The following is a 24,477-nucleotide window of genomic DNA, read 5'->3' on the forward strand; positions in this document are numbered from 1 at the left end:
GCGGACCTCCGGGGAAGCCTGCTCCGTTCTCCCCGCAGTTAGGGACCGTTCGCCACAGTACTGCTGCTGCAGGGTGGAAATAAGTCCTGCAGAGTTTCAGAGGACCTGGAGAATGTTTTAGGATAGTAATAACATTATATAAGATAATCATATTACAAAGATAATATAAGATATAATAACATAAAAGACAAAATTAAATTGCAATACTTTTTGAAAACTTGATGATTTTACCTTTCTGTACATTTTGTATACAACCCCCCCCCCCCCATAGTTTCCCAAAATCCTGTGGGAAACACTGTACTACATTATGTACATATATGAGTTTTACACATATACAGTTGGTACACTTGTAGGCATGCACAGTCCATTAGCTCATAAATTTTGGGTGTTGTGGACATTACATTCACGCTGCCATAAATTTACCCTCATGCACATGACCAGATGATGAAATGTACCTACAGAGACCCTTGCAGTGAGAGAGAGTGGGAGGTAGAGAGATGGAGGAAAAGAGAGAGAGAGTCTCACTTGTGCCAACAGTGTTTTGCAGTCTCCCAGCACTGTCACTGTAACACTATTAAAAGAGAACACAAGGAGGGGGGGGGGGGGGGGGCTGGCATGGTTTAGGTTTGTGCCGACATTACAGCCTGTTGCTGCTTTGTTCGCGTGTCTGACATCAGATGCTGCTGTTCGACTGTGTGTGTGTGTGTGTGTGTGTGTGAGAGAGAGAGAGAGAGAGAGACATGGGCCAAGACTCAGACACAAACAGATGACAGAGAAAGAAGAAAAATGGCAACCCCTCCCACCACCCCCGTCCTTTCTGGGTTCGCCCATTTGGCCGTCAGACGGACCTTAGCAGGGAGAGAGAGGAAGGAAAATGACACAGAGTGTAGGGGAAAGAGAGAAGTGACCGGAGGTAAAGGAGGAGAAGAGAAGGAAAAAAAAACATGCAACAACTCCAACCAGAACAGAGATAGAGGGGAGGGTGAGGAAGAGGCAGCGAGTGTCTGATGAAAGGAGAGATAAGTTGGAAAGTGAGGGAGCATAAAGTGTGAAGGAAGGAGGGGAAGAGAGAGAAGAGATACAAAGGAAAGAGAGAAGTACTGTAGGAGGAGGGGGAACAAAATGGGGGGAGTTGTCCCGCTCAGAAGGCAGAGATCGTAAAACGCCCTCCTCCACAGCTGTGAACATCGCAGTCACACACACACACAAACACGCACACACACACACACACACACACACACACATTCACATTGCTCACATGCTACAGCAGTCTGCTAAATCAAGACTCCACTTTTACTTTGTCCCGTCTGTGGGCTGTGCTTACACACATACACACTCACACGCACACACAGTATGATAGAGTCGGACAGAAACACAGAGGAAGCAGGCAGGGCAGCAATGGGCTGGGAGCATGGAGACTCCCATTGACTTCTACAGACACTTCTCCTGGCTCAAAAAGGTGACGTTTCATTTGACTTTTTTCATCTTCCATTTGTCTTTTTTTCCGCCTATTTTAATGTCTTTCCTTGGAACACATTCCTTCTGTTAGATTAATGCCTTGAAGGAGTTTCCTGTAATTTCTTTGGAAACGAAAGGAGAGCAAAAGGGGGAAGCTCCTCTGTCCCTGAGAGAGTTATCATTCCAGCTCTGATGCATGTTATTGTCCTGTTTTTGTTGTCTTATTTCCCAGCGACAGTCTTTCTGAGATCATTTCCCTGAGCTGCATCTCAACTTGTTTTGGTGTTGTTCGGGTGCGAGCGTGTGTGTGGAGGCATGCCTCACAAGGTTGTGTTATCAGATTAAAGCATTATCCATCAGCTGACTGCTGTTAACAAAGCAGTGTCTGATACTGCAGGATTCAATCAGAGAGAGACTTTGCCATGAGGGATGATGTTTTTAGGAATGAGAGTCTTGAGTTTTGTGTTGTCTAGGAGCCACATAAGCGGATTACTGTTGATCTTAATTGGTGCCTTGCCAAGGCTGTGTCATGTTGTCAGATGCTTTTACATTGGGATTGAAATATTTAGCTTTAAGACTCTAAAATCTATGCGAATTTATTTTTCATTTCTGTTTTCGTTAGCATCAGTGACCTTTAAAGTAACCCTCACAAATCTGTCAAAGGGATACTTTAAAACCACTATTCAACCTACTCAAGCAGGTCTAACACAAACAAAGACTTGGAAAAAAAGGAATAATTTATCATGCACTGATTTAATTCTTCTAAATCTGACACTTAAATAATGTTGTTTTCCTAGAGAGCACCATCTTTGTAGTGTTCATATCAACTTGATGCTTCTCTGCGTGACTCTGAGAGCAAAAAGCTGCTTAACTATTGTGCAAATCTGTTAAAATTACTGCAGGTGGCACTCTTTGTCTCTTTAATTGGCTTCTTCAGTATGCAGTATGTAAGAAACTGCACATTTTAAAACTTATTATACTTGACTTTAGTCATATCATACTGTATTCTGGGCACTTTTCCATCTGTTTCTTCTCTGATATCTAATCAATCAAGCCTGCAAAGCAGATATCAGCACATTCTACTCTAGTTCTGATTCAATGTACTGACAGAGCAGATAGAGTGAAGTTGATTAAGACATGTTTGAATCTGAACTCGTCATCAAATCACTGTTTCCTGATCATTGTCAATATGCAAGATATTTTTTGCCATGTGATACATGTGAAATGCACCCCTGTGTGTGTGTGTGTGTGTGTGTGTGTGTGTGTGTGTATATGTGTGCGCGCCCAAATATTTTTTTGCTACTGAAGGCATTTTTATATATAGCCAGAGCTAGAGGCAATATCTGTCAGTGTGTACGACTGTTATTTAAAGAAATTTCCTCAAGGCATTTTTTGAGATACCGTGTTCACAAGTATGGGATGTATAGACATCCATATGTTATGTTTTCTGGTTGTCCGTCTGTCCCATTCTCGTGAACACAATATCTTAAGAACACCTAAAGAGAAATTCTACAAATATGTACTTCTGCGTGGACTGAGTGATGAACTGATTAGATTTTGGTGGTCCAAGGTCAAGGTCACAGTGACCTTGCTTCCGTCTCTCACTGAGGAAAACGTTATCTCAAGAACACCTTGAGGGAAATTCTCCAAATTTGACTCAAATGTTGATAACGATAATCTGATTAGATTTTTGTGGTCAAAGGTCAAGGTCACTGTGACCTCACCATAACTCAAGAATTCATACATTTATCATACAAATGTTGACATTTTATATCCAAAAAAGTCAAAGGTCAGCTTCACTGTGACATCATAAGGTTCTGCATAAAACACTTTTTTTGGCCATTATTCAGCTTCATATCTCAGGAACAGAAGGGGAAACATTTAGTCAGATACTGAATTGGTGATTCTAATCTTGAAACTGTGCTGATTGTATAGATCATCTGTGCAGCAGGGGAAGATATGTGTGAAGTATCCATGTGTTAGAATTTGTAACATCTTTGCAGCAACATGTGCAGCATGTAAACTGTCATAGCTACATTAGTCTGGACAGACATGGCCATAAATTGTAACTAGGACTTGACTGTTTTGTAGAGTCATACAACTGCAAGGCGGTATTTTAGTTTTGTGTAGTTTTGCTGTATGGATAAGTGATTTGGTTGAAGTTAATATTGTAGTGTTGTTAAAAATATGTTCCATTATTAATATGCATCACAATGTAGCAAATGAATGCTCCATCACAGGGAAAAAAACACTGTTCACTTCAATTAATTAATTTATTTATTTATTGTTAAATATTTTAATTTCCAAGTTAAATTTTATATTTTGGAAAATACTCCCCACTAGATGTCCTACTAGACAAATCCAGAGACACCAAACTTGTTCTTTATCTCTTCAGGAAAATGTTATGATTTACAGTGTGTGTGTTATTTCCTGTCAAAGAGAAGGCCCAGTTATTGCTGTAACATGCCACAACAACCACCACCCACTGCACCTCTGTAGAAACTACCATGTTTATCCTGTGGTTTTACGCTCTGTTGTAGTAAAAAGCAGTTTTATCTGTTTTCATCACTGTGTGCAGCATGATTAAACATGTTTAGAGCATGCTTAACACTATCCAGAAAAACATATTTCAGTGTGAATGTAGATCTGCAGAGACAGTGAATGAAAATTGATCCTGAACGCCACCAACTCACCTTCAAATTCACTCTTCACACTCACTGGGATTGTTGATTTTCAGGCTGCGCAGACATGCAGTTGAATTGGAGCAGCTTTTAAATTAGATTTAGAGACACAGTGGTGTGTGAAGAGAGACTACCTCAGCTAATGTGTTACACACGCTTCAGGACATAATCACATTCACATGTACCAATACAATGAATAGCAACATGGAATTTACAGAAATGTAGTTTGACCAGTGTTTTAGTCCGAGATAGAAGAGTGAGGTTTTGGATGCAGAGAAAGTGTATGACTGTAGACAGTAGTGTCCTAAAAGAGTGACCACACTTTAAAATGGGCCAGATGGTAAAAGTTAAAGTTAAAACAGGCTTTTGTGGCAGCTCCGGCTGTATTTACAGTAAAGTGACCACTATATGGAGCTTTTTTTGTGAATCATTAAAAGTAGGTGCTGTCCTGGATGTTGTCATGCATTCTTAAGCACTGGAATCATATACAGCACTGTATGTCATGAGGAGTCCCACCCGCTCCTGGCCAGTGCTTTTATTGTATAAACTCAGAACAGTGCACAGCTTTCGAGAGACCCACAAATCTCTTTGTGCAGATGGCTTCACTTAAACAATGAATTGTTACCATAGAGATGTATACCTTCATCTGCTGTCACTTCTCTTTCATACAACCTTTAAACGGAAAGTTGGATCTTTCGAAGTGGGGTTGTATGAGGAACTTGTCCATACACAGTAGATGTCAGTCAGAAGTTTGGAGAAGCAGACAGGAGTATGGCTTCAGAAGCTACGCAATGTGCTGTTGTGGACAGGGGCGGCAGCAAAATGTATTTTAGCTTCTTAAATAATCCCTACCTGAAACTATGAAGAACAGTTTAAATTTATGGTATATTGAGAGTAATTTCACCACGTAACCTTTCTGTCAGATACCGATTTCTGAAGGGGAAGGCATTTGTGGCTTCAGTTCCCCACTCCTCAAAGCCACCAGACTCCACTGACAAAAAACAGTCATTTTAGCATGGCAAACATGGGAGCTGCCGGTCTACCACTGCATTGATGAGTTAGTTTGTGTTACTGTGTGACTTTGGTAAATAAGGACTAACTCTTTCAAACAACAAAGTCACACAATAACACAAACAGACTAACTGATCAAAGCAGCAGAAGACCAGCAGCTCCTTTGCTCAGGGATGTTAAATTACTGTTTTTCTCAGTGGTCTGGCATTGAAGAGAGCAATGTAACAGCTTCAGTTCCCCATAGGAAATTGTTGTGTGACAGTTAGGTAAAACAGTGAAAATATACTAAATGTAACATACACTTAAATAAACCACACACATAAACCGATAATGATAATAGTGATAATAAGCTTTATTTATATAGCACTTTTCATACAAGAAATGTAGCACAAAGTGCTTTACAATAAGGACAGTATAAGCCCTAAGTGCTTCTCATGAAAATAGACATAATGAACATAAAACACTTAAAATCATAAAAAAAATCACAAGACAAAATAAATTATAAGTCATAAAATCATGACATCATAAAATCATAGAATTGTAAATCCATAAGGAGTTTCAGCAGCGTGAAGCGTAAAAAGGAAGATTTTCAGACCTGTATCAAGAAAGTCAGAGCTAGTTAAAGGCTGGAGAGAACAGATACTTTTTTAGCTTTCTTTTAAGAAGATATTGTGAGCTAGCCTCCCTGAAATCATTAGGTGGTGTGTTCCATAGCTTTGGTGAGTGACTGACAAAGGCTGCATCCCTGATCTTGCAGCTGTTGCTGGGAACCTCCAATAAACCAGCAGCAGATGACTGCAGTGTTTTTAGAGGGAGTTAGCAATGTAGCTTGGTCCCAGCCCATGTAGGGCTTTGTACTGTATATAAGGGGGAAGAGCTTAAAATCAATTCTAAATGTAACAAGAAGTCAGTGCAGAGCAGCTAAGACTGGCCAAATGTGGTCTTTCCTCTTGTTTCTGGTTAATAGCTGAGCTGCAGAGTTTTAAATGAGCTGAAGTCTGTCGGTGTTTTTTTGGGAGGCTATGAGAAATGCGTTACAGTAAAGTGGGCTTGAAATAAAGGCATGGATCAATTTCTCTGCATCTTTTTCATTTAGAAATGGTCGTACCTTAGCTATGTTTGTGAGGTGGAAAAATTACGCTTTCTTTGATATTGATCTTTTTTCAGGTGGCTTATATATGTTTTGCTGCTGCTCCGTCCACAGCAGTGCATTGATAAGCATCCATGTTAGTGCTCCAGCCTGCTTCTCCAAACTGGGGGCATGTATAGATAAGTACCCTATACAGCCACCTTTAAACAAAACAAAAACAAAAAACTATCCCTTTAATATTTGCTGTGCTGCAGGAAATGTACCTGTTGAATCAAAATGAACTTCATGTTGTTAAAGTGGATTGTATTTCCATCAGTCATGGAAAAATGCCCACAAAAGTGATAATGTGAAGAGCCTAACTCTGCCTCTGAATCCTTGTTCTCTCTCCCTCTCTGTCTCCTTCCTTCCATACCAACACAATCCAGCAGGCGATGACAGACAGATAGTAACAGACTGGCCTGGTTTCCTTTATCAGCCCCTTTAAGTGCTCTGTCACCCCCCTGCTACTCTGCAGGCTGATGGGAATATCTGTGATTACAGTACATTTCAAATACTTCCTGACTTCTCCCACTGGAGTGACAAACCGAAACTCGTACTGTAACAGTATCTCCAACCTAACTATTGGGAGTTCAGAGAGACTTTCAGACACACACTCTTTTCACACTGCTATTTGCTGTATACCTTTGGTTACAGATAATTACAGATACTGTATTTCTTCCCATCCCCCCTTTCAGCTTGCTTGTGTCTGTGTTTAGTTTACAGTATGTTAATAGGTTTAATGTGTCCATATGGTCCGTGTCAGGTGGTCCAGTCTGTATTCATCCTCTGATCTCACTGACCTCAGATGCAGACAGATCATCAAGGATTAATGTTGATGTTAGTTTTTTCTCTCTGTTCTTAGACAGTCATAGAGGTGTATAGTTAATTATCAGTATGTTTTTAATTGTGTTCAGGCTAAGAGCTAAAGATGTGTTTTCTCATCTGTGCTCTATGCCTTTTCTTTTTGATGCAATACGTTCATAAATGTAATCAGGGTGCTATCTATTGCTCTCCTTGTTTTTGATTAGTAATGATGGTGGTCTTGAGCTTAAAGCTTGTTTTACAGTTTCTACAGTTACTGTTCTGTGGGTAGTATCAGATAAGAGTTTCAGTTAAAAGCCAAAAATACAGATGTTTACATTCTTCTATCCAAATCTGGGTCATCGTCGTGATGGCAGGAAGGGACACTTACGAGCAGTTACATCCACACTGAGGACATATTTTAAGTTACACACTTTGTATTCTTTTCTGGACCGTCAAACTATTGTAGGCAGTTTGTTTTGGCCAGAGTTTAGACAGCTGAGCCAGCAAAGGTGGATTGCAGACATTAATAAATCTTTTACACATTAAAATATGGTTTCCTATTAAAAAGTAACAGTTGAGGTGAACAGTAGCTGCCTTTTCACACCAGCTTTATTGTTACTACTCTGTGGTTTGTCTTAAAATCTGTGTCATAATATCAAGGCAAGTAATAAACAGACTCAAATAAATAACTATTATTATGCTTTAGGCAAAATTGCAGCTATATTATTAATAATAATGATAATAATAATAATAATGATAACAATAATAATAATAATAAGGCCATTGCCTGGTTTTGTTTTTTCAAAATACAACATAAAAAGTAGGCCGACCTACATGTTGGATCATTGTTGGACNGGCAAAATTGCAGCTATATTATTAATAATAATGATAATAATAATAATAATAATAATGATAACAATAATAAATAAATAAGGCCATTGCCTGGTTTTGTTTTTTCAAAATACAACATAAAAAGTAGGCCGACCTACATGTTTTTTTTCAAAATACAACATAAAAAGTAGGCCGACCTACATGTTGGATCATTGTTAGACTTTAAGTCGATAAAAACAAGTAAAAAAAAAAAAAAAAAAAGGTGCATACATAAAACACACCAAACCACTTAAAAAAATGTTTTTAATTAACAGTAACAATATAAACATCAATACTATGGAATAAAAACATCCACAACTTACCGTAAAATTTCAGTTAGTAGCCCGGACTATTATTTGCTTAAATCACTGAACTCAACAGGCTTATATCAGGGACAGGGACAGGGACAGGGACAGGGACAGGCCTTTAACCCCTTTTATACAAAACTGTTGCTCAGCAAAATTGGCAAATGCGGTCAAATTGTTCATTTGAACCAGTATGATTATTACTTATATAAAAATTAGACTTTGAACAACATATCGATTATGTGTTGTTATGACACTTGTTTCACAGCACTTGAGGATAATGGCACCTGGCATACCGACACAGCAGTACTTTATCCTGTTAAAGCAATATCCTTAACTTGGATTATTTTTCTTTTGATTAGTGGACTCTTACGGACTAAAGTAATATGAATAACTTACAGTCGACCAATCAACAAACACACATATTCTGACTTTATGACAGCATCAGAGGAAGGGAGTCACTCTTGTTTTTTTGTCATGCCAGTAAATCTGAATGATTTACAGTCTTCTCTGGTGCTCATGGTTTCAGTAAAATGAACTGAACTGAGCTAACATTTAAACATTTATATTTGTGTGTGCAACCTAAACCGCTAACTAATGTTAGCTCCAGTCGGTAGCCAACAATCTGTTTTCATACATCCAAAGAACTTCAATAAGAACTGCTTGGCAACCAGACCAGGTGTCAAATTGGAACAGGCCATATATGTCAAAATGTGTAGTCACACTGGGCTAGTAAAAGGGATTGGGCGTTTAATTGAGACTAGGCTTTTAATTGAAGTTTTACGTTAGTTAAATGGAAAGACAAGTATTGCCGTCCATTTCAGCTGAGAATGGAGAAATGCCTCCTCAGTTAGTAGATGTAGGACTGGTTACACAGATGACGCTGTAACTGTCTTCTCTCAAAGACATCGCATCTGTAGAGTCCATGACTTGCTTTAGCGCTGCATTAACAGATTCTAGAACTCTGACATCCTGCTACATCAGAATTAAATGTTTGCTTCAATACCATCCTAATGACTGAGGCTTGCTTAAGAACACACTCAATCTCCTGCTCAGTACCCTAACTGGTAGCACAATCTTAGATCTTTTTCTTACAAATGCAGCATACAGCCTCACCCAAATCTGCTAGCTGCCCATTAGTAAGTGATATAAACTTACGTACTGTGTACAGTTACAGCAGTCTCCTGGTTGAAAGTCCATGTTTGTATGACCCATCCATCACCCCTCCTGCCCGCCTTACGCAGACTTTCTTGCTTTTTAAATGTAATTTCTGTGTCCACCAAGACAAAAGATCTTCATTGACTTTGCATTAGCATTGTTTTCGTGTTGCCAGCGCGTAAATTTAACACATTGTGAGCCCACCACCTCTTAACCCCTTAAGGGTTCATGTCCATTTCATATATAAATGAGACCGGGCTTATAGTTTTGTAGAGCTACAATATCACGTTCCCAGTTTGCTTATAAGACAGTTGCAATCAGTCTTAATTAATGTAGTTCTAATGAAACTGAGGATTTATGAGCAAATTTTATATGAAGGCACTGTTGAGCTTTTCCTCTGCTCTGAAGCTGAGAGAAGCAGAAACATTATCTTATCAGGTCCCGACTTCATAGTAGGATAATAATGTTTTCCTTCCTCTCAATTTCCCAGCAGCAGCAGCAGGCTGAGGAGTCCAGGAGTCAGCAACCCTGGACACACACACTCAAAGACAGGATAATCTGACTCTTTGGAGAGAAATGGAAACTGTACAGACTACATCATTGAAGCCTCACAGCATTTTAAATAGTTCTGCTTGATTTTCATTTTTTATTTTCTGACTTGTGGAACACGTAATTCTGCCATAACCTTAATAGCTAGTGACAAAACTGGCGACAGAGCTTCTGACCAAAAGGAAAGATTTCTCTCACAGTATTTGCATGAATACATATTGCAAAGCATTTTTGTTTGTTGACAGAGACTGACACAGCTTTTTCTCCCACTTAGCTGTGTGACTGCTAAAGAAATAACCATATCTGTTTATTTCAGACATGTTTTGTTAGCCTCAGAGTGGTCAGGGATGGGAACGATATGGTCCTCTGATAATCATAACCACAAGCTTCAGAAAAAATGTCGCTATTTATCGTTGTGCTATTTCAGGATGAATGGGAGTCTGTTGATCTTTCAGTTCTTTGTGCATAGACCAGTCCTGTACACAAAGAGTGTATCAGTGGATCAGCATACCATTAATAATGTGCAACATAAACCTATATTACTCTCACTCTTATCCTGTTACAGTATATTCACTTTATCTTCCATAGTATGTGTAATTCATGACGTGGCATGCTTGTCAGTTATGCTTTTTTCACAGTAGACACCGGTCCCTATATAAAGTTTTGACACTGTAATGTTTTACATGTTTAATTTTTAAGATGAAATAGAAATTACTGTGGTGGTTTTGACACTGTTTATCAGAAAAATACCTTTTAATGTTTGAGTGAAAACAGATCTACAAATAGACGTATACATTTTCGTTCCCTTTACTGGGTCACCTAAGGCCTAGTCTACATAGACACAGGTATTGTAAATAGGGCTTTTCCCTGCTTGTTATTTTTTTCTTTTCTCTTTTTTAAATCTGTTCACATAAAGCACTGTAAAAAAAATCTTAAACCAAATGAAATCTCAAACATACAATTGAAGTGCTGTCAAAGGCATGCCAAACCAAGAGGTGGTGATGTAACCTTATCCCTCAAGCCAAGAAGAAGATGTTGGTTAATCAGAAGCCTGAAAAGTAGTTACTACTGGAAGGCTAAGTGGAGAGTGACCTCTAGCACATTCTGATGACACTGCATGACAAAATTGAGGAAGAATAACTGTTTGTCCATGTGTAAACATGCAAAAGTTTCTGTCAGCGAGGATAGACTCAGCACTAGTTTGGTCACATCCACCATTGCATGAAATGTAGTCTAATTTATGACACCTCACGAAAGAAATAAGGGCATACACTCTGACGTTTCAAGCCAAAAACTCAAAAATTAGTTTCTAAAAATGTTCACCCAGGATGAGACAGATCCATTTTCAGTGATCTAAAATGCAGTTTGCATATGGAAGAAAGGCCAAAACACATAGAAAAAGCTATGTTCAGATATCCCTCTATCTATGCTTGGACAAGGCCTAAATCATTTCTGGTACAGGCATTTGGTTTTAGAAGTCATACAAGTAGCTGAGGGGAGATCAGCAGTGTGTAGTCAAAGGGTTTCAAGTGATTGTACTCCTGTATCTGGAAGGACAGTTACTGTAGTACCTTTACATGCACAAAATATTCTGGTTTTTGCCCTTATTCCCCCCAAAAAATCTATTCCTAAGCTGTTTACATGCAACCACCTCCTAGCAAAGGCTGGCGTTGCGATATTTGTGCATAAGGTATCCAAAAACCCGTTAATACTAAAGTCTTTCATGTTTAAAAGTAGGTGTGTTTCTCCTTCTGTCCTGAAATGTGGGCCTTACCCCAAAGCCCTGCAAAATGTTGGTTAGGTGGTTTGTGTGCAATGCAAAGAACTGACTGTAAACAGGCAAGAAACCATGTGATGCAAACTGCGGTAAAACCCCCAATTGAGAGGCATATTCCAAATGTATGTTCCAAAGAAACAGAAAAATCCACATCAAAATGTCATAATTAATTACCATTTTTATCTGGTTGTCTTTTGTCTAATAACAGTGAAAATATTAATTTTGATGCCTTTTGCTCATATTAGCCCAAACTAGATTTGAATTGGCTCTTTAGTATTAAACCTATTTATTTTTGTTTGATTATATATTTTATCATGTGTTTGTATAATATTAAAAAAAGATAAAATTACATTTTTGTATGAAACAAATACATAAGACAAATATAAGACAATAGACAAATACAGTTGCTTTTAAAACTACTCATAAAAGTATTTTATTCCTTATTGAAAATCAAATTATGGTATGACAGTTATACTTAATGCACCAAAATGCTCACATTTACAGCCATGACTGCATCAGCATTTTTCTCTCCCATATAAAAAGGAGTCATTTTTGTCTGAAAATGAATGTAATGTCTGGGTTTCAACTTGAAAAGTCATGATCCCTCCGACTTCAAATAAGCATACACTTTTAGCAGGTTTTGGTTCAGGGACTTGTTCCTCGTACAGAGGTTTGGGTTACCAACAGCTATTGTTTGAAATAAAGTTAACTCAGTCCTCCTTGTATGGAGGACAAGGCCCATAAGACAACACTAATGCTCGGTTGTTTTACCTTCTTGTTTTTCTGTGTCTTTATCCAGGTGAACCTGTGTTCTCCAGCCAACAATGAAACCTATCAAGAACGACTGCTCCGCCTAGAAGGAGACAAGGAGTCTCTGGTACTACAGGTCAGAACTGTGTGTGTGTGTGTGTGTGTGTGTGTGTGTGTGTGTGTTTGTCCTTTTGAAACCTGAAAGAGAGATTGCACAACCAGTAAGTTTTACCACATTGTTCTGAGACTATTCAGTCTAAAATGTGTACCATGAAAACACAAAGGTCCCTGTTTCAAACCCAACTGGGACCTTGAGTTGCATGTATAGACTGTATAAAAAATGGACGTAGTCACCGTGATGTTACCTAATGGTCTGTTGACTCCTGTTCTAAGTCTTCAAGTTTGGCATTTTGGCTGTTGCTTTCTTGGACTTTTGGAGTCAGAAGTGAACATATTTAGACAAGAAGGTGGAGATAACCCTAATGCTAGCTGTTAGCTTAGTTAGAATGGTGCATTTACAGCTATGGTTAACTGTGATAAGTCTAATTTTCATTCATTATCCATAACTGAGTATCTGACTCTTCAGAGGGTCTTTTAGTAAAACCAAATGGTGAACAAGATTTTTAGGCAACAAAAATGGCTTTGGCTTCCAGTCTCTTTTAGAATCCATTTAAAGTGCTTTAATCACATACAAGGCTCTCAGTGATCTGCCACTGGAGTATATAACTGAGCTTCTCCCACTGTACCGTCCAAACAGGCCCTTTAGGTCTGTTAGTATAGGTCTTCTAACTGTTTAAGAATCCATGTTAAAAACAGAGGGTGGTCAAGCCTTTGCAGTTCTGGCTAGGGTTGCAGCAGTATGATATTTTTATGGTATGGTAACAGTCTTTAAATATATTGTGGTTTCATGGTTTCACTGTATTACATTAATTGTTATTATTATGAGTCAAAATGACCCTTAAAGGAATAAAATAAGAGGGATTATTTTTGGTTGAACAAATGTTTAATTACAATAATTGAAACTTGAAGCCTTTTTTAAAAATGAAAGTTTGTGGAAAAAGTAAAAAAAAAAAAAAAAAAGTTGGGGTGGAGCGCTGCAACCCTTCTTGAAACCATTTGATTTTTTTTAATGGAAGTTTTTTGTAAAAAGGACTCCCTTTTAAAAAAAAAAAAAAAAGTTGAGATTCTCTGTCTAGTTGGATTTTTTCCCAATATTTTAGTTAAGTAAATGTACATGGTATGATAACCATCAATTTTAATAGCATGCCATACCTTAAAACCGGTATACCGCTGCAACTCTGGTCCTGGCTCCGCAAGTCTTATTATTATGGGTATTATTATGGGTACTGACTCACTTTTGGAGCCAGCCTCAAGTGGCCGTTTGAAGAACTGCAGTTTTTGGCAGGTCCACATTGGCTTCATTTTTAGCCCTGGAGTTTGTCTGTTTGGTTGCATGCCATTCCTCCTTCTATTTTCCCATGTCTCCTGTCAATCTCTACTTCCAAAATATATATGTCTACATCGACATTAAATTCAGCGGGACTTTTGTCGTCCTTTTGCTAGAGAAAGAAAACTCACAATCGATGAGAATCATAATTGTTATTCTAGTTCAGTTGTGCTTATTTTGACATCATTATTTGAATTCCTATCATGAGTAAATGAGCTAGGGATTTGTCTGGAGGGATTGATTCCACACTGGAAAAACATCTTTGTTTCTAGTCTGTAATCCTACGACTTTAGACATTTCATAACAAACATGCCCAGACACCTTCAGACTGTCTGAGCATGTGTTTACTGACGACTTTCACAGTAACTATCAACATCAGTGCTGTCAAGGTAAAGCAGAAGATTATATATCTCTGCACAGTCTGATGTCAACGGCTCTCACTGATCTTAGATCACTTTAATAGCTGGTTTATACAGCTGTGATCTCCACATTCTGTCTGTACATTGCTCCTAAATCACAGTTCTCAAACTGCTCCTCAGGCCCTCACTTGTGTGAGTGTGTGTGTGTGTGTGTGTGTGTGTGTGTGTGTGTGTGTGTGTTTGTTTTCTACTCTGGGTTCGCTTTTGTGTGTGGATATTTTTTTAAATATTGAGTTAAAGTGCACCACCCACCTGGATGTCTCTGTTTCATAAAGAGGTGGTGGTTTCTCAGTTCTCACCACCGCTCACTCACTTACACGCCTACTTGTTACACGTTCTGCATGATAGACCAGCTGTGATTGGCTGATGCACAGGGTGACCGGGGCTTTCCTGACAGATGATTTAACTGGCTGTTGACAGGTCAACGACTTCAAGCTTCTTTGTTTTACTTTCTCCTCACCTGCCTTTCCTCCAGGACTCTGTTTATTTGAGGTGTTGTTTTGCTTCAGTGTGTCTTTGTTAGCTTACACACACCCTGTGTTTAGTGACTAACTTCCCTGTAGCCTGGTAGGGACCTTTCACCTCTATCTGCGTGTGTGTGTGTGTGTAGCTCAGCAGCGGAGCACAGCAGAGGTAAGAGAGTCTTTATCTTTGACATTTGGAGTTTATACAGTCAGATCAGTCATGCCATGAGTTTTAATTGCTTTGTGATACTACACCTTTAAATAATGCTGTATAGCAGATGGATTACTCACTATAATTGTCAGGTAATTGTCAAATGAATGTTTTAGGTGCTAAACACACACAGAGACAGGTGTGACTCATTCACAGACTTGTTCATTCATTTACCCACTAGTCATTGTTAGGAAGCACAGGCCACCAGATCATTCAAACATCTCTGTAACAACACGTATCCTTGTTGTCTTTGCAATCTAGATTTTAACACACACACACTGAGCCAGAAACTTTGCACGAGATTTTTTTATTGCCAGAGCGCTCTGAGACAGGATGTGGCTGCAGGGCTGAAAATCAGAAAAGCTGAAGTGACAGAGAATCAGCTGCTGTCAGAGGGATTTTGGATAGTTTAAGAAAACAGGAGAATTGAAGTGTGTGTGTGTGTGTGTGTGTGTGTGTGTGTGTGTGTGTGTGTGTGTGTGTGTGTGTGTGTGTGCCATGTTTGGCAGGAGGTGAGTGTGTTGTCAGGGAGATTATAGTAAATGTGTGATGCATTCCTGAGTGACAGACTGCTGAGTAAATGTGTGTTGTTGTGGAGCTGAGGAATGCCGGGTTAAATGTGTGCTTGTCTGGTGTGAATAAAGAGAGAGACACGTGATGTGGGTTTGATCTTGTATTTGTGTCCTTGTGTGTGTGAAATTTGCAAAAGTGATGTTCTAACAAAAATCCCTTGGCCTCATTCACCAACCACCACCAGAAGAAATTTCTTCTTAAAACTTACTTGTGCAATTTTCACAAAGAATCTGACATTCAGTAATGTTTTCTTAGTCACAATGCACACACAAGAGATGTTTGTGAAAAATAACTGGTTATTGTGTTTTATTAAATTCATTAGAGAATTTAAATTGCAGTTTATACGTTTTTAAAAAAAAAAAATCTTTATTTTAATCATTCTACGAAAGCATTATGGTCTTTTAAAATAAACACTTGGCTTCACTAACACATCAGTTAATGGGAACCATGCCATCTAATAAATAATGATTGATCATGCTGGTAAACATCGCAGGCTGTTCGGCTGGGTGAGACAAAAAGTGACAGTGCAGCATTCCAAATACGTTAATAATAACTTAGAGCAAGATTACATGAAATCGACCACCTTCAACCTTCTGCCTTCGCTCTCTGTCTCACAAACATGCACACCTTTGTGAATGCCACAGCGCTCATCTCTGTTCTCAGTCCTGAAAACTCTGCTTTTATAATGTATAAAGTTTGCGGTTTGCTGGTTGGGTGGTCCCTGTATGACCAAAGTGAGAGCTGTGTCCGCATGCTTGGCACAAAGTCAAACACATTTTCAGTGCGCGTTGGCCTCTGCCAGGGTTGTACCTTGTCTGCGACTTTGTGATATTCATGGACAGGATCTCAAGGCACAGTCAGGTGGAGGAAGGGGTCCGGTTTGGCGACCTCAGAATTGCACTTCTGCTCCTTGCAGATGATGTGTTTCTGTTGGCTTCATCACACCGTGATCTCCAGCATGCACTGGAGCAGTTGCGGCCGAGTGTGAATAGTTTGGGATGAGAGTCAGCACCTCCAAGTCTGAGGCCATGGTTCTCTGCCAGAAAACAGTAGATTGTCCCCTGTGGGTTGGGAGAGTGAGTTGGTAAGTTGGTGAGTTGAGTGAGTTACTGCCCCAAGCGAAAGAGTTCAAGTATCTTGGGGTCTTGTTCAGGAGTGAGGGTAGAATGGAGCGTGAGATGGATAAACGGTTTGGTATGGCATCTTCAGTGATATAGGCACTGCTCTGGACCGGCGTGGCAAAGAGGGAGCTGAGCCAGAAGGCAAAGCTCTCTTTTTACTGGTCTGTCTATGTTCTCATCCTCACCTATGCTCATGAGCTTTGGGTAGTAATGGAAAGAATTTGATCGCGGATAAAAGTGGCAAAAGAGAAAGCTTAAGGAGAGCACAGACATCCGGAGGGAACTCGGAATAGAGTTGCTGCTCCTTTGTATCGAAAGGGGGCATTTAAGGTGGTTAAGGCATCTGATCAGAATGCATTCTGGGCACATCCAACAGGTAGGAGGCCTCGGGGCAGACCCAAAACACACTGGAGGAATTATATATCTCATCTGGACTAGAAACGCCTTGAGGTACCCAGTGTTGCTGGGGAGAAGGACGTCTGGAGTACTTCACTGAGCATGCTGCCCTCACGACCTGATTAGAGCAGATGAGAATGGATAGATGGATGGATGGATGGATTGGTCGGATGGTTGATTAACATGTTTTCTCAGCATCCCATGCATCTTTTGCAGGGAATCATTTTTGCTGTGATAAGCACTCCTGATGCTACTAAATATAACAGCTCATTCAGCGTTCACTTTCTGCAGAGGTACCGTCACTGAAGAACTGTTGGAGGTTTATTATGCCTTTGTGCTGGCGATAACTGTGGCTTGAGCTTGATTAAATTTTGGTGGTCAAAGGTGAAGGTTGCCATGACCTTGCATCCGTCTTATTCTCTTGAACTCAATATATCTCAAGAACAGCTTTTGATCAAGATTCACTTTTCACTCAAGAATTTTATATCCAAAAGCTCGAAGACCATTTTCAGTGTTCTGCAAAAACACTTTTCTGGCCATTATTCAGTGTCATATCTCAGGGACAGATGGGGAAGACATTTGGTCAGGTACTGAATTGGTGAAACTCATCTTGGTGTCCACCTTGAAACTGTGCTGATGGTATAGATCTTCTGTGCTGCTGGGGAGAAGATGTGTGTGAAGCATCCATGTTTTCACAGACATGGATGTAAACTGTAACTGTAACTTGACTGGTGTGGAGAGGCATACAACCGTGGGGCAGTAATTCTAGTTTTATGTTTGGAGTCCAGTGCTCCACCCTCTTCAGACTTTTAGGTGGGCATGCTTGACTTGATTCTCTCAACTTTTCCTTCTTCTTCCTCTTCTTCTTTTTCTCCTTCTTCTATTTCTGTGTTTACAAGGCCCTGCAGTCTTACATACTTTTATGGGGATTTGTGGGGTATTTACCTGTGTTAATTAGGGTCAAATGGCTCAGGCATTCATTTTATGAGGATAGTGGGATTCATTATTATAAGAACACAGGTGCAAACAATTCTGCCGTTTAAAAACAATTCATGAATCTAATGTAGACTTTAGATCTTTCTTAAGAACAAATTTAAGAAAATAACTAAGGAAGATATTGGTGACTGAGGCCCACTGCAACTACATAATTGTTTGTCAGTGTGTGTTTGTGTGTGTATGTGTGTATACACTTAAATGTTTGTGCGTGTGTTTCCATATCTCCATGTATCCCTCTGCAATACCATATGCATCTTTTTCTCTGTCTGGTCAGTTTAGCTAATTGAAATCATGTCACCCATTAGGTGAGTGTTCTGACTGACCAGGTGGAGGCCCAGGGGGAGAAGATCAGAGACCTAGAAAGTTCTCTGGAGGAACACCGGCTTAAACTGGCCTCCACAGAGGAGATGCTGCAACAGGTAATGCACTCACACACACATAGACACACATGTATCATATCAGTTGCAGAACTCTGTCAACTGTTTTGACTTGGAAACTTGTAACATGTTAAAGTTCCTGTTTAATCAAACGTGTAAGTGATAATTCACAGCCCTCCAGGTGGCTAATTAGTGTTCCTGTGACTCCATTATGTGTTGGGAGACATTTTCAGTGTGACACACTGGCTTCATGTTCTTTGATTTAAAGGTGCCTTAAGGCAACCTGTCATCGCCAGACCAATTAGTCTGGAACCTCTCAGTTAGTTTTCAGTTTCCAAGGGGCGTTATCAATGGCCAAAGGTCAAAATGCCTCAGGACACATTTGCATAGACCTACAACCAGCATTCCCACAGTCATGAAAGTGTGTATGCCAGTGTCAGCATGTATTTCACGCCTGCTGTAGACAGATAATGTTACCACTTTGTTTCTACTGTATGTGTAGACACAAAGGCATTTTATGCCATATTCCATGCTACATCCTGGCAGTAATGTCTGTCTTAGCACACGGGAGTATAGGGCTGCTGCTAACAATTATTTTAATTATCAACAACTTTGCCAATTATTTTCAGAATGAATCGTTTATCGTTTAGTCTATAAAATGTGCAAAGTGACATCTTCAGCTTGTTTCCACTGTCTAACAGACAGTCCAGAACCCAAATTATCCTCATTTACTGTCTTAAATGATAAAGCAGCAAATTCTAACATTTAACAAGCTTGAACCAGCAAATGTTTGATAATTTTGCTTGAAAAATGACTGAAACAGTGATCTTCTATCTTGTGATAGGCTAATTGTTAAATTGATTAATCGACTAATTGTTGCAACTCTACTGGAGTCTCATAATTGTGCCTTATGATCACTATACAGAGCTAACATTACCTATTTTAATCTACTTAAAGTCATGGAAATGGGGTAAAATATTATGATAATGGTATTGGTATTATGGTACTATGGTGTGGTTTATGGAGAGCTTTTAAAACATTTATTGGAAAAAATGTGTTGGATCTCTGTACAACCAATCAGAGCCATGAAATGTGACATAGAACTGAGCCAAAGGCAAATGCAAACAGACTACAGCGTGCAGAGGTGGGCTGTGAAAGTAGTATGTTAACAGAACATCAGCTGCATCTGCCTTGGTTGATTTTTAAAATGACTGCTTAGGCTCTATTTATAATTGCCATAGTGTCCGCAGAGTGAGGTGAGACATTTGAGGTGAGAAATAGGAAATGCAGTAACAGAATCCTGACTCATTTTTGACCAGTACTGCCTAGTTTGAGGGTTTGACCTCAAAAAAATAATGACAAGGAGTTGTTTTTTATAAAAGTTACCAACTACAGCTTTAAACACAAAGGCTTTGAGTCATTGTATCAAACCCGTCCAAAATCAGATAAGGAATAATTATTTGGGTGAAAGTTATTTAAATTGAAATATATTTACCACTGATCTCTAGTGTTGGTATCAGCATGATCATATTTTGCCAGCAGTGGAACAGGATACACACAGACAAGCAGTTAAACACTAACAGTAGTAAGGTGGTACTGTTAATAAATAAATAAAGGAGTGGCACAGTGTGTCACTCAGAACATTCCAGCTTGACTTTATACTGTTAACCTCCTCTGACTCCTCACCTATTCACCTGTGTGGTGGGTTCAACTCAAAGAGGAACAAGTAGATTTTACAGATCAAAGCTCAACATTATACTGGGCTTCTTTAGATGGTACTAGATTAGACAAAGTTTACTCTGAAAACAAACTGAGTTTAAAGGTGACCTTTTCTATAAAGAGCTGGACTACTGGACTACTCTGCTGCTCCTGTTGTTATGCACTTTGAAGTACTAATATTGGCTTTGCATAACAGTAGAATGAGTACTTTAGTGTTTTTATTGGTGCTGAAGCACTGTCTCCTCAAAATGACCGCAGAGCGCAGAGATGTGTTTCAATTACAACAACAAAAAAGCAGTCCTTATTAGGATACAGCAGCTTGATTAATGAGACAAGCATTTCCTTGGTAAAGCCAAAAGGAACTCTTAAACTGGGCATTGCTGGTCAGCCCTGCAGCCACGTCTTACAGACAGAGGGGTGTCAAAGGTGTACTAGGCAGAATTGTTTGTCACTCTTTGTAAACACGCTCGCCATGAGAGTGACAGTAAAAGACAACCCCAGATTCACTCTCATTTGGCATTTTGTCTCTTAATAAGAAGAGGCAAACTGGCTCGAAAAATCCAAGATGGCGACAGGTAGAATACCAAACTTGAAGCTTCAAAATGGGAGTCCACAAACCAATGGGTTACATCACAGTAGCTTCATCCATTATTTTCATACAGTCTATGCTCTAGAGCCTGTTTTTCAACAGGGGGTCCGCAACCCCCCAGGGTCCTCAGAGTTACTGCAGGATGGCTGCCACATTACTGTTAGATAAATTACTTTAAGTTTTAATTCAAGTTAATTTTTTTTTTTTTTTTTTTTTTCCGAAACTGAAAATGTCTCTAAAAATAAACATAAACATGAATCCAACATATTATCAGTAAGAATAATGTGGCCTATTCATTTAAAAAAAGCAACATATAATGTACATATATGACATTATTCATAGGGTAACTGTTACCTACAAATCCTTTTGCAGACTCTGACTCACTGTCCACTTCAGAATCCACAGGCTAAAGGGCAAAGTGGAGGCTAACACACCTAGCCACGCTAGAACTGCTGTTGACTTTGCAGCCACAGGCGAACGCACACGAGGAAAAAAAAAAATTCAAAGTTTTATCTCAAGTGCAGCTTGAGTCAGAGCAGGGGGTCCCTGTCTCCCCTTCAGCTAAGGCGTCCTTGGCCTGAAGAATGTTGAAGACTGTTGATCGAGACTTTGCTGGCACTAACCCACTGGGAGCTGTGGATCAGCCGTAGACTACAGGTCACACTCCATGGCCATTATAAAGTAGTGTGAAACACTGAATGTCTGCAAGTTGTTTTACGTGACGTCAGCAATGAGGCAAACTCATGAGCTCTGCCAGGCTGGACACAACAAGAGCACAGCTCTGTGTATCACAGAATCAGCCCTCTGTTTAGACTCCTCAACAAGCTCTTTGTCCTCCTTGTTGTCAAGACTGAGAATTAAAAGGCTACAGCCCCAAAATAAATACCTCTCTGGGGCTGTGACATTTTATCATGTTTATCCAGCTAGCTTTTATAAAACTCAATTAATTTGAGCTGTTTGAACTGAACAACAACAGTTGTAAAATTAAAAAAAACTGCAGGAATCAAAAGAGGGTTTTCCTTCCCTCTAAAGAAGGGAGTAATTGAAAAACAGAATTTAGACTATGTTGCCATTACAATATAATGGATGCACTTTGCATCATGGCTAACAAAACTTTCTAAAATTGCAACCGCAGTTGCTTTTACATTAGGCAACATTTCAAACTAAATGTAGAACTCCACCATCTCCTTTACAGCCCCTCATAAATAGTGATTGGAGGTCTGGAGGCATTATGGATTGAGCCGCACGAATCTGCAGCTGTGTGTGGTTGTGTGTTGGTGTATATGTGTGTGTGTTTCTGGGTAACATGATCCTGTTAATGACTGCTGGTCAAACAGCTAATGTGATGCAGGACGTTTGCAGAGAGAGATGAAGGTGGAGTGTGAAGAAAGATAACAGTTGTCTGAGCTCTGGGTGTGTTTGTCTGTTGTGCTGCCTTTTTTTGAGTATTTATCATCTCCCAAATCTGTTTCTCTTAAATCTCCTCAAAATATAATTACAAAGCAAGTTTGAGGGATTTAAAAGGTGACAACATGTCTACTGCAGGGTGTTCTCCATCTGTGTCACTGTTACTTTCTTTAATGTGTGTATTTGTGCGTGTGTTTATGAGACAGAGGAGAGAAGGAGAAATAGAGCCATGTAACATTATGTGTCATGCCGCAGGGCTGCTACTTGCTGTGGGAACCGCAACTAATCTAATAAGAAGTAGTCCTTAGTCAGCACACACATACACACACATGCATGCACTAACACACACACACACACATGCACACAGTGTACAATGTTCTCATGCTAGAGGGGATCCACCCACACATGTAGTCATGCTGTGACTACATGTCCTACTGTGCCTTTATTTAGACACAGAAATAACTGTATTAAGACATTTTTGTGTACTCGGTTACAACACACAGGGCATGCATGCATACACACACACATACACACAAAGTTACAGTCAAGGGTCATTATATTTTCTGATGGATTCATTGATAAAAATGATCAACTCTTCTTTAATCACTAAATTTCCTCAACATAATTCTACCACAGACATGCGGCCATCAGGATGCCCCAGACCCCAACCATTGTAACTCAAAAAACTGTCTAAATTACCATATACATTTTTGCCCATTGTGGCTTAAAAAGGGTGACCTTCCATCTTGCCAGGGCAGGTTTTTCTTTTAAGAATGTGGTCACTCTGTACAGATAGCAGCAGATGGTGCTTTATCCTGCCAAGAGGAAAGTTACACCAGGCCCTGCAAGAATAAGGCTAGAAGAGTCATTAAAGATCCCAGACAACTGTCTTTAATCCATGCTGAGGTTGGGAAGAAGGTACCAGATACACCAGGCCAGCACTGACAGGCTCAGTGGGAGCTTCTACCGTCTGCCATCTGCCTGTTGCTGGAATCAAGTGATGTGAACACAATAAACACGGACGTTCCATGCTCTGAACCAGTGTGAACCAAGACGGCAACACTTGTTACTCTCATGCCTCCGTGCCTGCGATAGCCGTGACAGGAGGCTTTATGTGTTTAGGTTGTCTGTCCGTCCCTTTCAATTGGACCCGAAAATAAGCCGATTAGAATTTGTTGGTTGAAGGTCAAAGGTCAAGGTCACTGTGACCTCACAAAACATGTTTTTGGCCATAACTCTTTTGCTAAAAAGCAAAATGGCTTTTACAACTCACAAATACATATTTTCATAACTTACCGTGAAGTCTTATGGCTTCACTCACTCACTTCACTCACTTTTCTCCTTGTTTGTTCTGTCTCTGTACAGTACTGACGTTGAGTAAAAGTGCTCTGGACATTCACAAAATTCTCACATACATCTCAATGCTGATAGGCTTTTGTGACACAATATGACAAGAATTTGTTTAACTCATAAGCCTGAAATTTGCATCATTCATGTTGCATGATTCAAGTTATTTGCGTCGTCTGGCCGTAATTTGTGTCCATGTTCATCTTTGCATTGACTTTGTATGTAATCTCGCCACACAAATCACTTGGGTTTCATTTAGAAATAAATTATTAGATGTAAAATACTTCAGTCCAGATCTAACTTCTGCTGTGTAACTGTGTCATGTTTAAAGGAATATTTCTCCCACACATTGATCATTTGTATATCAGTCACTCAACCACCCGTATTATGTTGAATTCGTTAAGAGGACTTTGTTTTTCTTGCATGCCTCCACAGTGAATGAAAAATACAGAAAAAACAAAATTCTTGATGAACTGCAGGAAAAGGAGGCCACGATTGAGTACTGCAAAACTATATCAAAACATCCATTACAAACTCTTCTGCATTCAGTTGAGCAGAGTTCAAATGCACGTGCTTGCCCAGACCCACTACTCTTCAGTGTGTTAGACTGGTTGTGCGAAAGTGTTTTAAATAGTAAGGTTTTAGTAAAATAAAAATGCATGTGCTTGGGAAGTACTGAGCATGCAACTTGATGAATGAGACTTAGTTTATACTGCACAAGTTGTGTGAGAGTTTGTAAACTCATGTTTTGAGATAGTTTTTCTGTTGCTGAACGTGCACCCTGTTAACTTCAGTTCATCGTGAATTTTCTCAGTTTTAGGATTATTTGTTCAGCACGGTGGCATTCGAGAATAACAGTTTTTTTTTTGTTTTTTTTAATTCAACGTAACACGTGAACAATTCATATATAAATTCATTT

At 39.5% G+C, this 24,477-nt stretch overlaps 1 protein-coding gene across 7 annotated transcripts in view; it reads left to right on the forward strand.

The window, feature by feature from the left end:
- Nucleotides 1-24,477, forward strand: part of ppfibp2b (PPFIA binding protein 2b) — a 147,020-nt gene that overhangs the window by 64,016 nt on the left and 58,527 nt on the right. For 5 of the 7 annotated variants that reach the window (XM_050072211.1, XM_050072203.1, XM_050072204.1 and 2 more), the window contains exons 4-5: nt 12,542-12,628; nt 18,425-18,538. In XM_050072211.1, the coding sequence (XP_049928168.1) occupies nt 12,542-12,628; nt 18,425-18,538 (201 nt within the window). Of the gene's footprint in view, nt 1-1,130; nt 1,460-12,541; nt 12,629-14,857; nt 14,992-18,424; nt 18,539-24,477 lie in introns of those variants that run through there. The other 2 variants (XM_050072207.1, XM_050072208.1) reach the window with 2 other exon arrangements.

The sequence above is a fragment of the Epinephelus moara genome, chromosome 20 (assembly GCF_006386435.1).
Source record: "Epinephelus moara isolate mb chromosome 20, YSFRI_EMoa_1.0, whole genome shotgun sequence".
In the NCBI taxonomy this organism is placed as follows: domain Eukaryota; kingdom Metazoa; phylum Chordata; class Actinopteri; order Perciformes; family Serranidae; genus Epinephelus; species Epinephelus moara.